General features: G+C 48.6%; 1 protein-coding gene across 3 annotated transcripts; it reads left to right on the forward strand.

Annotated features, from left to right (window-relative positions):
• The first annotated feature begins 1755 nt into the window (after positions 1–1755).
• COQ9 (coenzyme Q9) lies at positions 1756–15327 on the forward strand. 3 transcript variants are annotated; one of them, XM_067718355.1, is made up of 9 exons: positions 1756–1895; positions 4156–4324; positions 5491–5626; positions 10904–11046; positions 11307–11391; positions 12452–12556; positions 13825–13980; positions 14281–14334; positions 14643–15327. In XM_067718355.1, the coding sequence occupies exons 1-9, from the start codon at positions 1826–1828 to the stop codon at positions 14676–14678; spliced, it is 954 nt and encodes a 317-aa protein (XP_067574456.1). In that variant the 5' UTR covers positions 1756–1825; the 3' UTR covers positions 14679–15327. The 3 variants fall into 3 exon arrangements, with proteins under 3 accessions (XP_067574456.1, XP_067574457.1, XP_067574458.1); XM_067718356.1 differs by having other exon boundaries at positions 10982–11046; XM_067718357.1 differs by lacking the exon at positions 12452–12556.
• The last annotated feature ends 139 nt before the right edge of the window (positions 15328–15466 follow it).

The following is a 15466-nucleotide window of genomic DNA, read 5'->3' on the forward strand; positions in this document are numbered from 1 at the left end:
GGAATAGAAGTCATTGTCACGTCACTGGACTTGTTAAGCATCTCTCCAACTCTGACTGCTGCACACACATGCCCACAGCCCTTCTAAAATGTTGTGGGCAGGTAGTGAAAGCAGATGTCTGAGAACAACTTCTGGAGATGCACTTCTTTATTTTTAAGGCACCCAGTAAGCATCAAATCCTGAGGCATTAGGCTCCTTTGATGGATGAAGAGGGCCAAAAGAAAATAAATAAGATTGAAGTTTGGGTATCAGTTCAAACCAAGGATCAAATCCTTTTAAGTCAAATGCATAAAAAATTCTAAGAATACTGACAGTTAACAGAAAGAAAAATTTAGTTAAAATGAACTGACCGAAGCGCGTGCACTTGCGCGCGCATGCGCGCGCGCGCGCGCACACACACACACACACACACACACACACACACAGAAAAAAAGGTGACAATCTGCAAGGAAACAGTAAACTCAAAGGAAAAAAAATAGAAGACTTTGTCTCCAGGCAATTAGGTGTGTGTCAAACTTAAGGGTTTCAGGAAGGATATCCAAGTGCTAGATTTTCCACAGGAAAGATTCATTCGAAGATAAGTGGACAGAACTCAGAAAACAAAACCTCATGGAGAGATCAGTAGTGCTTTACTGAAATCCAGAAATATGGATCTGAAATTTTAACATTTGGGGAGTAGTTTTGGCTTAGGGGGAGGCTTCCCCCACACTCACGCAGGGGAGAGTAAGAGGTTCTGAAAAGGTTGATAAGGAGTGTGCAAAAATACAAAGACAAGGGTCTAACTGCACAAAACTTACAGAACGGCATGCTTAGCTCCAGCTGTTGGTTATCCCTCATCCCCAAACCATTTACTTCTTCCGACTATTATGAAGCCTTCCCTGGTGATAGGTTTCCCAGTGAGGCGCCTCGCATTTACATATCTGCTCAGTGACTAGTCCATGACCTCCCTGAGTCACGCAGAGCTTGGCACTCAATGTCAGAATAAAGGCCACCAGCCTTTCCCAAACTTGCAGATCGTCCAAATCACCCGGGGGCATTTGTTAAAATAAGATTCCAGGGCTAAATAAGATTCCAGATGTACTGAATCAACTCTCCAGGAGAAAGACCTCGGTATCCGATTTATTAACAAGTGTCCTGATGTTTTTTCCAATCCGGCAAGTTTGGGAATACTCAATTATATCAACTCAACACTTTGGAGGTTCAGGGAAGTCAAAGTTTCAAAATTACAACCTGGGGGGTCCAGGTACCCCCAAAGACGGAAACTTAAGCTTCCCTGATGTTTGCGAAGAGGGAGTGAGAGTCAAGGTCACAACATCTGGCTACTAGCAGAACCGGGTCTCAGACTCCGGTCTCCCGGACCCCAGCTCAGCGCTGTCCCCCAGGGCCTCAGGCCGGGTCCGGCAGCGCGGGAGATAAGGCAGCTCGGGAAGGGCAGAAGCCACCACGCCAGGAGACCGGGACGAGGCACGGCGGGCCCGACCCCTCACACCGGCTTCCCCCGGGCGAAAGCCCGCTGTGGTCCTCAGGGAGGTGGCCATAGCCACGTTTCCGCCGAAGGACGAGGCTGGGGATGGGAAATGAGAGGACATGGGGCAGAGGGTGGGCCGGAACGGGGGCGTTGGGGAAGGTCGGGCTCTCGGACCACCTGGTGATCGCTCACCTGCCGCCCGGGTCTCGCTCCCGGCTTCTCAGCATCGGCCGGCTCCGCACCTCGCGCCTCTCGCGAGAGGACGAAGCTCCCGCTGCGCGGGGAGGGCGGAAGTGGCCATGCAGCTGACTCGGTGCTATACGGCGCGTCGCTGTAGGCAGCGTGCCCGCTTCCAAGATGGCAGCGAGGGTGTCTGGCGCGCTCGGCCGGGCGGGGTGGAGGCTTCTGCAGCTGCGGTGCCTCCCCGGTGAGAGGGCGGCCGATCCCGGGAACGGGGAGGGAAGGGGAGGGGGCGCGAAGCCGATCTGGGCTGGGTGAGGGGCGGAAGAAGCCTCGTGGCGGCTCGAGAGCAAGGTGAGGTGAAGGGCATAGCGGCTCGCGCCGGCGCCTCGGGCTTGAAGTGGCCGCCTGGCTGGCTTCTGACCCCATTCTCGACCTGTGAGGAGCGAGAGCATCAGGGAAGGGTCTGTCACTCCCATTTCATGGAGTTGACGCAGCCCGAGAGAGGGCTGTGGGTGCCCAAGGTCACACAGCTCGGTCGGTTGCAGACTGGCACACTTGTACCCAGTCTCTTAACTCCATTGTCAAGTCCCTGGGCCCTGATCCCGGGAAACAGACACAGAGAGCGCCTAGTCTGCTTTTTCCCAAGTCAGTCATTTCCCCACCTCTTCAGTAATTCTTCAGTATCCTCGTACCACTTTTGCCACCATATAGTCAGTATTTTTGTTTATACGTCTGATTTCGTAAAAATATAGACGTTTTCTTAGGAAGCTTTATATCACTACCATAAATGGAAAACCAATGTCATCTTCCACAAATAGAACGTATGAATTAACATATTAACATAAATATATAACTAATGAAATAATATTCTCCTGTATTTCACCTAAAATCTTCTCGTGGACTGCAGTGGTTCTGCAATATTGCTTTGGGACCTCCCAGGTCCTTTTCGAAGTTTTCTGAATATTTGGTCCGTTTTTTTCTGTACCTATGCTAAAATAATTGATATTTTCACACATAGGTGCTGTTTCTTTTAAAAATCATTTTTTCCTGATTTGGTCCACAGATTTTCTTTAAAATGAGTGCTGTTTTGTTGTTTCTATACAAAGCTCCAAACTAAATATGTTCAGTAAAAGTAATGCCTATGACCCAGAAAATGTACTTCGAGGTATTTACTCAACAGAAATGAAAGCAAAATGTCCACAAAAAGGTTTGAACAAGTATATTCATAGCACCTTTATAATAGCCAACAGCCCAGGTGTTCAATAGAATAGTGTTTCTTAGTGGAATGCTACTCAGCAGTAAAAAGTAACAACCTCCTGATTTTCTCAGAAATATGAATCAATCTAAAAAGTATTCTAAGCAAAAGAAGTCTTATACATACACAGGATACACAGTATGATTCTATTTAGATGAAATTCTAGGACAGGCAAGACTAGAATGAAAAATTCAGCATAGTGTGGGTGGGGAATAACTGGGAAGGAATAAGAGGGAACTTTCTGGGGTGATGTTAATCTCTAGATAGGGGTTCAAGTTAGGCAGGTGTATACATTTGTCAAAACTCAGAATTGGCCCATTTAAGATTTGTGCATTTCATTGAATGTAAATATCACCTCAATAAAAGAACAGTAAATATTCAATAAATATTGAACTCTAGTTAATGATGTGCATGTTGAAATGTTTAAAGATAAAGAATTCTGAAGTCTGCAACAAATGCATCAAAAAATAAGATGGATTGGGGAATTCCCTGGCTGTCCAGTGGTTAGGCCTCGGTGCTTTCACTGCTGAGACCCAGGTTCAATCCATGGTTGGGGAACTAAGATCCCACACGCCGTGTGGCGTGGCCAAAATAAATAAATAAGATGGCTTGATGTATGCAGAGTGTGATGGATACACAGGTGTTCATGCCACAATTCTTTCCACTTGCTTGTATGTTTGAATTTTTTTTTATAGTAAAATACTGGGAAAGAAAATAGTATGAGCCTTTGCTTAGGAAATACAGTACTGTACTTTTCAAAACCCCTTTCCTAAAGTAAATGGGTGTTGCAATATTGCAGATGAGAAAACAGAGACGCCACATAACCACTAGGGAGTCAGTACTCAGACCTTCTAATTTATAGTCCAGTGCTCTTGCCATGATATATAAATACATAATGTTTTCAAGTCACTTTCATTTTTTTGTTTGGGCCTCGCAACACTCCCATTGAGTAAGTAGAGATTATTTCTCTTAATTTGCATATTTTAAAGTCGTGCTCATTGGGGTGAAATGGTTTGCCCATTAACACACAGCTAACAAATGATGGAAACATGTCTAGAAGACAGGTCTTCCGTTTCCTGGTTCCTGCTTTCGCCACCACATCATGTCGAAAGGTTCCCAGTTTACCCAAGAATTTTGTGTGGTTCTGGTTTTCCTCTGCTTTTCTTCCTCCCCATCCCTCGTACCACTCTGGGTCTCAAAGGGTCTTCTCTGGTGAGTGTCCCTGGCTGACCAGCTCAGTTTGTTTCAGTGTCCCGCTGCCGACCAGCCCTGGTGCCACGTGCCTTCCACGCTTCAGCTACACAGCTGAGGTCTTCAGATCAGCAGGAGCAGCAACCTCCCCCCTCTTTTTCTCAGCAACATTCTGAGACACAGGGCACAGAAGAACCCAGTCAGGAGTCTTCTCGTTCACCCCCCAGGTAGGCAGTAGAACGCCAGTCCACCCATTTCTGACCACTTTGCGTGCTTGGGTGAATCTGTGCTTCTCCTTCCTCTAGCCTCTCTGTTCCCTTCACAGCTTTCATCATTTTCAACCTTATCTTTGAAAGGAACCTGTTGTTTGTTTGTTTTATGAAAACGGTGCCTGTACCTTCTAAACCATTCTAAATAATACAAAGGAGTTCACAAAAGTAAAAAGATTATCAGAAATCGCAAACCCAGAGATAACTCTTTGTGAATATCCTTTTCTCTAACGTATTTCGTATATAACCCTGTATATATTATAAATGATTAATTACACTGTGCACTATACATGCTGTTCCAGAACCTGTTTGTTCACTCAATAGTACGTTTATAATGTCATTTCACAATCTATATTATTTTAATGGTTGATAGTATTCCAGCAAACGGCAGTACCAAAATTTATTTGACCTGTCTTTTATTGATGGATATTTAGATTTCCTTCACTGGTATGAAAAATAATGTGATAAAGTAGATGATTCTCTCAGCAGTGGGAGCGCTGAGTCAAAGGATATGCACAGTTTACATTTCGTTACACATGTGAGGCCAAATTGCCCTCCAGAAAGGAAATAATAATTTACATCTCCGTTAGATGTTTCGTCTTTACTTAATCCTGCCGCTGAGAAGTTCCTCTGGCTCTGAAATTGGAGTGTTCCCAGTCATTTTTCTGGTCTCCCAATGAAAGTAGTTTTCATTTCAATTCAACAAATATTGTTTGAGGATCTACTTTGTGCCAGGCCCTGTGAATAACGTAACCGTTGTCCCTTTCCTCAATGGAGTTACAGTTTGGTACAAATCCAGATAAAGAAACAATGTGGTAAGGCTATAAACTGGGAAATCCAGGGTGCTGTGACAGCATGCACCTTCCTATCACCTGACCTCCTCGCTCATGGTTCCTTTCTCTCAGTGACTCTATGGGAGGCGAAGGATGATATGATTTTTGCTCTGTTGGCATTCAAATGCTGATACCGTCACATAAGTATATGTCCTCTCAACACGTGCTGAGAGGAGGCACAGAGCCTGTGGTTTCTGGCCAGGCACCTGTTGCATGCCAGGCAGCAGGCGGTGAGGTGAGGTGAGGTGTGCCGGGCTCCGTCCCCATGTCTCTCTTGCATTTGGGTCTCAGGTACACAGACCAGGGTGGTGAGGAGGAGGAGGACTACGAGAGTGAGGAGCAGCTGCAGCAGCGCATCCTGACGGCGGCCCTGGAGTGTGTGCCCGCCCACGGGTGGACAGCAGAGGCAATTGCAGAAGGAGCCAAGGTGTGTATGGGTGCGGGCGGGGCAGCCTGACCAAGATCAGCCAGGAGGGAATCACAGCAGCCAGAGCAGAGGGCTTTCTTCCAGCCCAGCTCAGAGCCCCAGAGCTCCTCACTGCTATATGATTTTCTGGTTCTGTGTTGTTTGTTTTTCCCCAATAGGGTAGAAATGGCTTTGTTTTTTAATTATTTTTTAATATAAAAAGAATATACCGTGGAGTTGGTTCTTGGCAGTTAGGTTCTAAAGGCAGCTCATTAGACAAGAATAGCCTATGATCAAAACTGCCAGGGGCTTCCCGGGCTTCCCTGGTGGGGCAGTGGTTGAGAGTCCGCCTGCCGATGCAGGGGACACGGGTTCGTGCCCCGGTCCGGGAGGATCCCACATGCCGCGGAGCGGCTGGGCCCGTAAGCCATGGCCTCTGAGCCTGCACGTCCGGAGCCTGTGCTCCGCAGCGTGAGAGGCCACAACAGTGAGAGGCCCGTGTACCGCAAAAAAAAAAAAACCTGCCGTATTTCATTGACTCTAAGATGCCATTGGTTGTAAGAAGCGCCATTATTTTATGCATCACTAAAAAAGAAAAATGCTGTCTGTTAAACTGTGACGCATCATCAATTTATGATTCACACTGATTGTTTAAAATGAAAAAAAATGGAGATCCTAGAATTGACAAAATGTGGTGTTTGAAAACTCCCAAGAAGGCACCACCTTGGAGACCAGCACACCTCATTTTTCTATGTAAGTCTAATAATCGGTGTTTCCTCCTGCAGTGGAGCAGCCTGCTCCTTTAGATTAAGCCATAGGCTCATGTTTAGGCCTCATTGTGCAGAATCATCAAGCATAGCCACATACCATCCTATGAAAGGTCTGTGAGGATGGAGACTGATGGAATTGCAGATTCACATCTCCCACCCCAAGCATGTGAGATATCTGCTCCTGAAATGGGACAGTGGGCAACTTTGCTGCTTTTTTAAAATTTAACTGTTATTTCTCTTGTCTTCTCTCACTCTCCTGAGAGCACGTATGGTAACAGAAGTCACATAAGTGGAATGCGTATACTATATGATTCCACTGTGTGCTCACTGTGAAAGCTTTGAACAGTACAGACAAATATAAAAAAGATAACAAAGATCAACATTTTGATCTTTCAAATTAGAAAAAAACCCCTTTCATTTATTAATCATTCACTCTTTAAATATTTATTGAACAGAGAGTGTGCTAGGTCCTAGGGACATCATAGTAGTCAGGGTGGGCAAAGTTCTGCCCTTGTTGAGCTTCCAGTCTAGTGACGTTAATCACATATATACAAATACATATTTATAAAACGTGGTAAGGGCTATCAGGAAAATGTGCTATTGTGACATGCAGTGGAGGGACTGAATCTAACTCGGGGTGGGGTGAGAACGTGGTGAGGAAAGGCTTTGGAACTGAGAGCTGAGGAATGAGAAGGCTTTACCTGATTTGGTGGCGTGGGGGATGGACAAGTCCAGACAGAGACACAGCATGTGCAGAGTGGAAAGAAGCCTGCACATTAGAGGAACCGAAGAAAACCATCATGCCGCGAATCAGGAAGAGGTCTGAGCTGAGTGAGGCTGGGGAAGGGTCGGTTGAGGCCACATCAGGCAAGGTCCAAAGGTCATGTTGAAGAGTTAGGCCTTCTTTTATTCTAAGAATAATTGGAGGTATAGAATTCAATGTGACATTTCAAAACCATCACTTTGGCTGCTGGATGAAAAAGTATTGGAGTCAGAGAGTCACTGGGAGCGGCTGCTCGTCATCCAGGAGAGATGAGGGCTTTCTGACCTAGAGCAGGAGCAGTGAACGTGGAGACAAGTGGGTAGATTTGGTGAGAGAATGACATAGGAGGGAGTGACAAAATGCCACCAGAGCTGCCTGCCGGTTTGCATGCGTGGGTACATGGTGGCGCCGTTTTCTTAGATTAAGGCCACTGAAGAGCCAGGTTTGAGGAAGGCCCATGGGTACAGCCTTTTTTTCTTTCTTTCTTTTTTTTTTTTTTGCTGTACGTGGGCCTCTCACCGCTGCGGCCCCGCCCGTTGTGGAGCACAGGCTCCAGACACGCAGACTCAGCGGCCATGGCTCACAGGCCCAGCCGCTCCGCGGCATGTGGGATCTTCCCGGACCGGGGCACGAACCCGTGTCCCCTGCATCGGCAGGCGGACTCTCAACCACTGCGCCACCAGGGAAGCCCCATGGGTACAGTCTTGAGCTTTGTTGAATTTGAGGGGTCTTTGGGTCGGCCAACGGGGGACCTCAAGCATACAGGCCTGAAACTGGAGGAGCTGCCTGCACTAGAGTATATGTTGGGGCATAATCCACATATGTATGTGGTCATTAAACCATGGAAGTGAGTGAGATTGCCTAGGGTGGCATGAATGTGCCTAGAGTGTCATGTGAAAAGAGGGAGGAGTCTAGGTCCTCAGGGACCACTGACATTTAAGGGTGGGGTGGAACAGGGTGGAGTGGCAAAGAAGACTGAGGTAGAGGAGCCTGCGCTGGAGGCAAAGCGGGAGAATGTGGATGAGGCAACTAGACATTGGTGACTGCAGCGGCAGCCGTTTGAAGGGAGTACAGGTCCAAAATAACTGGTGGGTTGAGGAGTGAGTAGAGGTCAGGAAGTGCAGAGGTGTTTGGCTGCGAGGGGGAGAAGAGAGCTAGTATACTAAGCAGGGGAAGTGGGATGGAAGTTTGATGAGCATGTTTGAATACTGGCAGGAGGGCACAGAAACACCGGTGACGGTGAAGATACAAGAGAAAGTGGCAAAATAAAAAACGTGAGGTTCCTTGAAGGCAAGGATTATGAAATCCGGAAGACAGGTGGAAAGACTAGCCTTCGATGTATTAGGGGCAAAGTTGGAGAAGACAGCTGCAGGCTTAGTTTCTAGAAGAACCTTTAAGGAGTTCCCAGGGAATGGCTTCTGTTTTCTCTGTAACGTAGGTGTGGTTGTCTCCTGATCGTGAAGTTAGGAAACAGTGGGAGGAGACAGAGGTTCGGAGGTAGCAGAGAAGGTTTGAGAGAATCATTACAGAAAGGTGTGGAACCAGGGGAGGACAGAAATGTAACAGGATTGTTTGGAAAAATCTGATTCTATTGAATATTCTATGGTTAAATTTTTCACTCTTTTTCATATGCTTTTTTCACTCTGCATATCTCCATTCATACGGCTGCATAATACCTATTGCATTTACTTGAACTCAACTGATAAACATTTGGGTTGTTTCCAATTTTTTTAATATTGTAAGCCTATTTGTACGACAGATTTAAGTACATTTCTGGTTGGTTTCTTTAGGACAAATTCTGAGAAGTGGAGTTGGTCTTTCAGGGAGTGCATCAATCAGAAGAAATCACACCGGTTACTCAAATAGAGAGAATTTAACACAAAGAATTGTTAACTAGATGTGAAATTGGTAACCAGGTAACTGAAAGGATAAAAGAACACTAAGGTATGGTAGAGGTAGCACCTGCAGGGAGGAGCTGTCATCCCAGGGGCTAAGGAAACAAAGGGAAGAGCTGGAATGATTACAGCTAGGAGCTTGAAGGAGAGTCCCTGTGGCGGTGAAACCCCCACGTCTCCGGAGGACACGCTCCTCAGCGGGTGCTGGTGTCGCTGACCTTGGAGGAAGGGTCCTTTGGGGCTGGCACTTGGCCTCTGGGGTTGGGGAAATGGCAGAGCGGCTGGGAGGGCTGGGAGAGGATGGTGGCTCGATGAAACTGGGTCTGCACCTGTTGAGAATACTGCAGACTGGGTTCAGCTGCTGCCACTGGACAGAACTGCTGCGGTGGTGAAGGAGGGCGCTGCTCACACAGACCGCTAGCAGACGAGAAGTAAACCGCGAGGAGCCAGGCCCTTCCTCCTCCTCCAGCCTTGCAGTCTCCCTCTAGAGACCCTATCAGCGGACCTAACATGGAGCCAGAAGTGTGGCTTGCAGAGGAAGGGCAGGTTTGGAGCTGAGAGACAGTAGCTCAACAACTGGCCCAGGGAGTGTGTATGTTTTCGAGGTTCCTGTTACATACATGTTAGAGGCAGCATAGCCTGGTGGTTAAGAGCTTTAAGCCCTGGTTTCTGTAAAATGTGGATGATGGTAATACCCACCTGCTGGCGTTGCTGTGGGGCTGCAGCAAGGTCGTGTATTTAATGCGCTCAGCCAGGCACCAGGCACACAGGGAGCACGGTCACCCTTAGTACTGATGCTCCTGCGGCTCTGGTGTTGAGGTGAGTATTGCCAAGCTGCCCTCCAAAACGGCCGTGTACTCCCACCAAAAGAGAGGCACTTTCCCAATGGTGGGAATTTAGAGTTAATGGTTTTTTGGGTTCCTTTTCTGCCCTCTGTCCCTGCTGCTGTCAGGGTTCTCCCTCCAGTAGCTGCTCAATGAGTCCTGTGTGTGAGGAATAGTAAAGGATCTCTGTGGCTTTGTTAACTCTTTGACAACTCATCAGGAAAAGTTTGTGAGGGACTTTCCTGGCAGTCCAGTGGTTAAGACTGTGTCTTCAATGCAGGGGACGCGGGTTGGATCCCTGGTCGGGGAACTAAAATCCCACATGCTGCGGTGTGGCGCAAAAAAAAAAAAAAAAAAGTTTGTGAGACTTTTTTTTTTAAACAACTGAGAGACCTACTTTCCAAGAGGCTTAGGTTAAGTGAGTTGTTGAGGAAGAGAGTTATGAGCGCTCTTCCCAAGCCCCTTTTTATAATAGTTACAACTCTAGGTTACAAGTGTCAGAACTCAAACTCAACTGGCTCAAGCAAGAAAGGGAGTGTTTGGCTCATTTAATAACAGAAAGGTCTGGAAGTAGCTCTGGCTCGGTGTTCTTAGATTGTTGCTGCTGGGAACTGTCTCTACAGCATATCTGCTTTGCTTTCTTCTCTGTGAGCTTCATTCTCAGCAGGGGCTTCCCATGCAGGACTAAAAATGGCTCAGCAGCCCCAGAGGAAAGAGGGTACTTCTTTCCCATCGGTACTAGCAAAAGTGTGGAGGCGGCCTCGTAGGGCTGGATTTGTTCACGTGCACATTCCTGAACTAGTTGCTGTGAACTCCACTTATTTAGGTCTGGATCCCCTGCTTTGCATCACACCCAGGGGCTTGATGGAGTGTGGAGGGACCGGTGGTCAGCTTCTCCCAGATCACACGGACAAGAATGAAGAGTGGGGTGTCCCACTGAGAACCAAGCTGCTGTTACTAGAAGAGGAGGCCCTAGTGATGAACAGGCGGCAAATGTCCACTCCACCTACCCGCCACTTTCCCGTTTTCCCTCTCCCCCTTTGTAGTCTCTGGGTCTCTCCAGTGCGGCTGCCAACATGTTTGGGAATGATGGCAGTGAACTGATACTGCATTTTGTGACCCAGTGCAACTCTCGGCTCACCCGTGTGCTGGAAGAGGAGCAGAAGCTGGTACAGCTGGGCCAGGCAGAGTAAGTCCCATGGCGTCATTGCTCGGGGTGGCAGCTAAGGTTCAAGGAGCTTAGGCGCCACTAGCTGTCCCCAGGAGGCCAATCCAAGCAGAGCCAAGAGGGCAGCACTGAGCAGCCCTGCTGCTCTGCTGGGACTGAAACGCAGCTGCCTGTCTCATCAGGAGCTGGTGGGGCCCTCCCCACTAGGGCTGAGTAAACGGTGTAGCACCGAGCCCATGCCTTTGATCCAGAAACACAGTGTTTTCTTTTCCCTCTTCCAGGAAGAGGAAAACAGACGAGTTCCTGAGGGATGCTGTGGAAACCAGACTGAGAATGCTGATCCCGTACATTGAGCACTGGCCTCGGGTACAGAGTCCACATCCAGGCCCCAGGGCAGAAAGTATTCGTGTTTATGATCCTCGGCACCTTCACTTGGAGGGTCTGGCACACGGTTCAGAAGTCAGCTCATTAATCTCCACAAAACTAGGGATTCGCAGTGCAATTGGTGGAGCTAGGTTTCAGATTTGCGAGAGCCGAAGAGAGGACCTCTGAGCCATCTGTGTCTCAGTTCCTGGAAACGTGGGTGGCGTGGGTCCTAGATCACGTCCTGGGTGGGGTCTTAGTGGCCCGAGTGTGCCACCAGGTCTTCAATGAGGAGGAATCCATGAAGGGGATTAGAAAAGTCAGAAGATTTTACTGGCCATCATCATTAACAGGCCTGTCGCGTTCTAGATCTCAGGGAACTGGGACTTCTTTTCAGTATGTCAGTGTGATGCTTAGAGAATTGGAGTATTCATTCCAAGGGCTTCCCACTCCCCTTTTCTAAAGGTCCTTTTTTCCTGTTTCAAAGTGTGTCACAGTGCAGGCCATTCTCTCAGTTAAGAACTCAAAGCACATCAGCACTGAGAGGGCCCACGGATCATCTAGTGTCCTCTGCCCAGCTGGGAGACGGCTGAGCATGTAATTTCAGTTGTGGGCGGGAGTGAGGGAGTACAGTCCAGAGTCAAGTCCCATCCCCTGCCCATGCTCACCACGCTTGGTTTCAGATCTCCAGCTTGACCCTTTCCACCTCAAATTCCACCCCCAGACTCCCCAGCTATCCCTGCTTCTTCCTCCATGTTACAGAATGGGGTGCTCTCAGTACTCAAAGCCACCAGTCTAGAGCTGGCTGTCTGCATTCCCAAGTCCACATGCTAGGGATTGAGAATCTGACTGGGTCAGCTGAGGGTCGGATCTGCCCCGGCTCCCATTAGCTGTAGTCGGGAGCATTAGACGCCAGGAGCTCACACGAATGGGTGGAGATGGTGAGTCTCAGAAGGAGGGCCGGGCAGGCCCCCTTCCGTACCTCCAGGGGGAGGTGAGGCACTAGCCACCTGAGCCCGCCACTGCCGGTGTGCAGTCCCACTCCTCTGCCGTCTCTCCTCAGGCGCTCAGCATCCTTCTGCTCCCTCACAACATCCCGGCCAGCCTGGGCCTGCTCACCAGCATGGTGGATGACATGTGGCATTACGCTGGGGACCAGTCCACTGACGTGAGTGCTCTCTGCAGGCCCGCAGGCTACTGGCAACGCTTGGATTAAGCATTTCCTCAGGAAGTTTGTGAAACTTCTTTGATAACAAATCCTTCACGGGACTACAGTGTCATTCCCATCTTGGAAAGGGGAGGCTAAGGTATGAGGAGGGTCCCTCCACAAGCCACGGTGGGATCTAGGTCATCTTCATTCAGGGACCAGTGCCGTAGCCATGAGCCATTGGTATTCCTTCCCCCACTAGACTGGTGACAAGGCATCAGAGGGCCTTGTGATTGGATTGCCATTTTATAATCATTTCCCCCTCAGTCTTCTATGATTTAGATTCCGTAGCAGACTTTCTCAGTGTGTGTCTTTTATGAGACTGATTAAAAAAAAAAAAAAAAAGAATGCCATGGAGACACTCGTTGCTTTAAAAAGAAACTCTCTCCCTGTAGTCCATGTTGGCTTGCTTCGCTAAGAGATCAATAAGCCTTTAAACAGGCACCAGGAAAGAATCTGACTTGTTAGTGCTACCATATTTCTGGTAGGAAATTAAAAAAATATATATATATACCTTCATAAAGGAAATTAATGTGTGATGGTACTTTGTGGAATCCAGGATGGGAGGCGAAAAAGATGCTCCCACCACAGTTATAACAAAGTGCTTTAATAAACTTCCATCGTGTGGGAATATACCACCAACAGAGATGGTAGGAAAATGAAATTAGAAAGCTAAGAAATCAGAGGGATAAAACACAAAGCAGCCGAGCTAGGGCTCTAAAGAGTGGTTCGCCAGGACAGTCAGAAGTTGCTGAAGGACTTGAACTCTCAGCTCTTCCTAGGTATTCCAGTCTGTCCGTGATGCTGTCTCAGCCCTCACTTCACTGATGAACACGCGAAGGTTTGGTCATTACTGCCTGACCACAGGGCCTCCCTGGAACTTCGATGTCCTGAGACTTAGGCTTTTCACTGGCGTTTCCAAAGCCGAGTGGATGTAGCAAAATCACGTGGGGCGCTTATGAAACATCCAGACCCCGGCACTTATTTCAGACCTCTTGACTCTAAGATGTTGGGCCCAGTAGCTTGCATGTTTAACCTCCCAGGTGATTCTGACACCCAGCCTAGTTTGGGAACAGCAGTCTTGTCTAGAGGGCCATGTGTATCTGTGAGGAAAAGAAGAAATCAGGAGGAAGCCCAGGAGTGCCAGTGGCTTTGGGTAGGAACTACCCAGACTTCCCCCAACCTGCAGCAATAGTGGTGACCCACCTCTCTGATGGGTTTCTTTGCAGTTTAACTGGTACACCCGCCGAGCAGTGTTGGCTGGCATCTACAACACGACAGAGCTGGTGATGATGCAGGACTCCTCCCCAGACTTTGAGGACACTTGGCACTTCCTGGAAAACCGAATTAACGACGCAATGAACGTGGGCCACACTGCCAAGCAGGTAGCTGGGGGCTAGGCATTTGGGAAGCCTCCTCACTAGGCACACTGTCTTCCTTGGGCCGCACTGGTCACTTGTCTGTTCTCTTGCTCCCCTTTGACTTCAGCTGACAGTCCCCAGGGCCTACCCCGAAAGCCACACTTGGCCCATTTGTGATTGTGTTGTCCATGGGCTCTTCCTCCAGTACACAGAGCCCTCTTGACTCTACCTGTCGGGGCTAATAGGCCTACTGATTTGTCCTACCTGTCTCACCTTTGAGCTAGTTGTGGGGGCCTGAGAGAACCTGACTCTGACTCCTTCTAGGTAAAGTCCACCGGAGAGGCACTGGTGCAAGGACTCATGGGCGCAGCGGTGACAGTGAGTACTGCCCAGCTCATCCCTGCCCATCCATTCTCACGTGTGTCACTGACCCCAAGTAGTTTTGTAGCCTTAAACTGGAAAGCTAATAATAAGACTGACAGTGGTTCAGTCCCAATCTCTAGATCCCAAGTACCCCACTTCTATTTTTTACTGGCATCAGGAAACGGTGCTCACTCCCGGGACCCTGGTATGTCAGATCTCTGCATCATAGCCATGCATGCTGCCTTGGAAATCTCAGTCTTTCCCATTGGAGTTCTAGGGTCAGGGCAAGGTCTCATCACTCTCTGTTTCCATCCCTTTGTCAGCTCAAGAATTTGACAGGTCTAAACCAGCGCCGGTGAGCAAGAAAGGGTGTAAGCTAGAGTGCCCAGAAGAATACCCGAGGATATATTTAAAGGGCTTTGAAACGTATGAGGTGCCGTCCATGAAACAGGGCGTTAACGAGAGAACACCGAAGGCCTCTACACACTACCACAGCCACCTGGAAACCACAGGGCACTGGAGGATAGATACAGTTGTAGCCCAGGGTTGGGCCACTTTTTCAGTTCCTAACACCGGGCCCGGCCTCCTGATGCCTTTCTGCATTGCAGCACTCAATCAAGCATTCAAGCCACAGAAACCCAGCACGCCCCTGTCCTCGTCTCTCAGGCACCTTGATCATGTCTTAACCTGCCTAGAAATGCTCTCTCGGGCTCCCAGGTCAGAGTCAGGGTCTGAAGCCACCCCAGGTGGTAGCTCATCCACAGCACAGCACAGGCCTGTGCACCCAGAGGGAACCATGCTGCCCTTTCCTTCTCTGGTGTCCTGAGATGCTGCACTGGAAACCCCCTCGCAAGCTGCCTCACCTGAGACAGGTGCGTGCTGGATGGTACTGCCCAGCCTGGCCAGAGGTGTGATTCCAGGCCCTGTGTTGAGTTACACCAGCATGCGTTGCAGGACTATTCATGAACTTAGAGTCTGTAAAAATTATAATAAATATGTTTGAAGCAATTTCCTGTTGTGTAGGTAGTTTCCATATAGACCATGGCAGGTATCCAAGACGCCAGAGTGAGACAACAGTGTTGTGGAAAAGGCTTGAAACTAGCAGCCAGGAGACCTGAGTTCTGGTCCTGGTGCTGCCTAATACTAC

This window comes from Pseudorca crassidens, chromosome 20 (assembly GCF_039906515.1).
Source record: "Pseudorca crassidens isolate mPseCra1 chromosome 20, mPseCra1.hap1, whole genome shotgun sequence".
Lineage (NCBI taxonomy): Eukaryota > Metazoa > Chordata > Mammalia > Artiodactyla > Delphinidae > Pseudorca > Pseudorca crassidens.

Bases quoted from the DNA above. Each gene is read 5' to 3' on its own strand.
- COQ9 (XM_067718355.1), top strand. From the start codon at position 1,826: ATGGCAGCGAGGGTGTCTGGCGCGCTCGGCCGGGCGGGGTGGAGGCTT. The intron at 4,325-5,490 runs GTAGGCAGTAGA...TTTGGGTCTCAG, and splicing joins TCTTCTCGTTCACCCCCCAG to GTACACAGACCAGGGTGGTG. The intron at 11,047-11,306 runs GTAAGTCCCATG...TCCCTCTTCCAG, and splicing joins GTACAGCTGGGCCAGGCAGA to GAAGAGGAAAACAGACGAGT.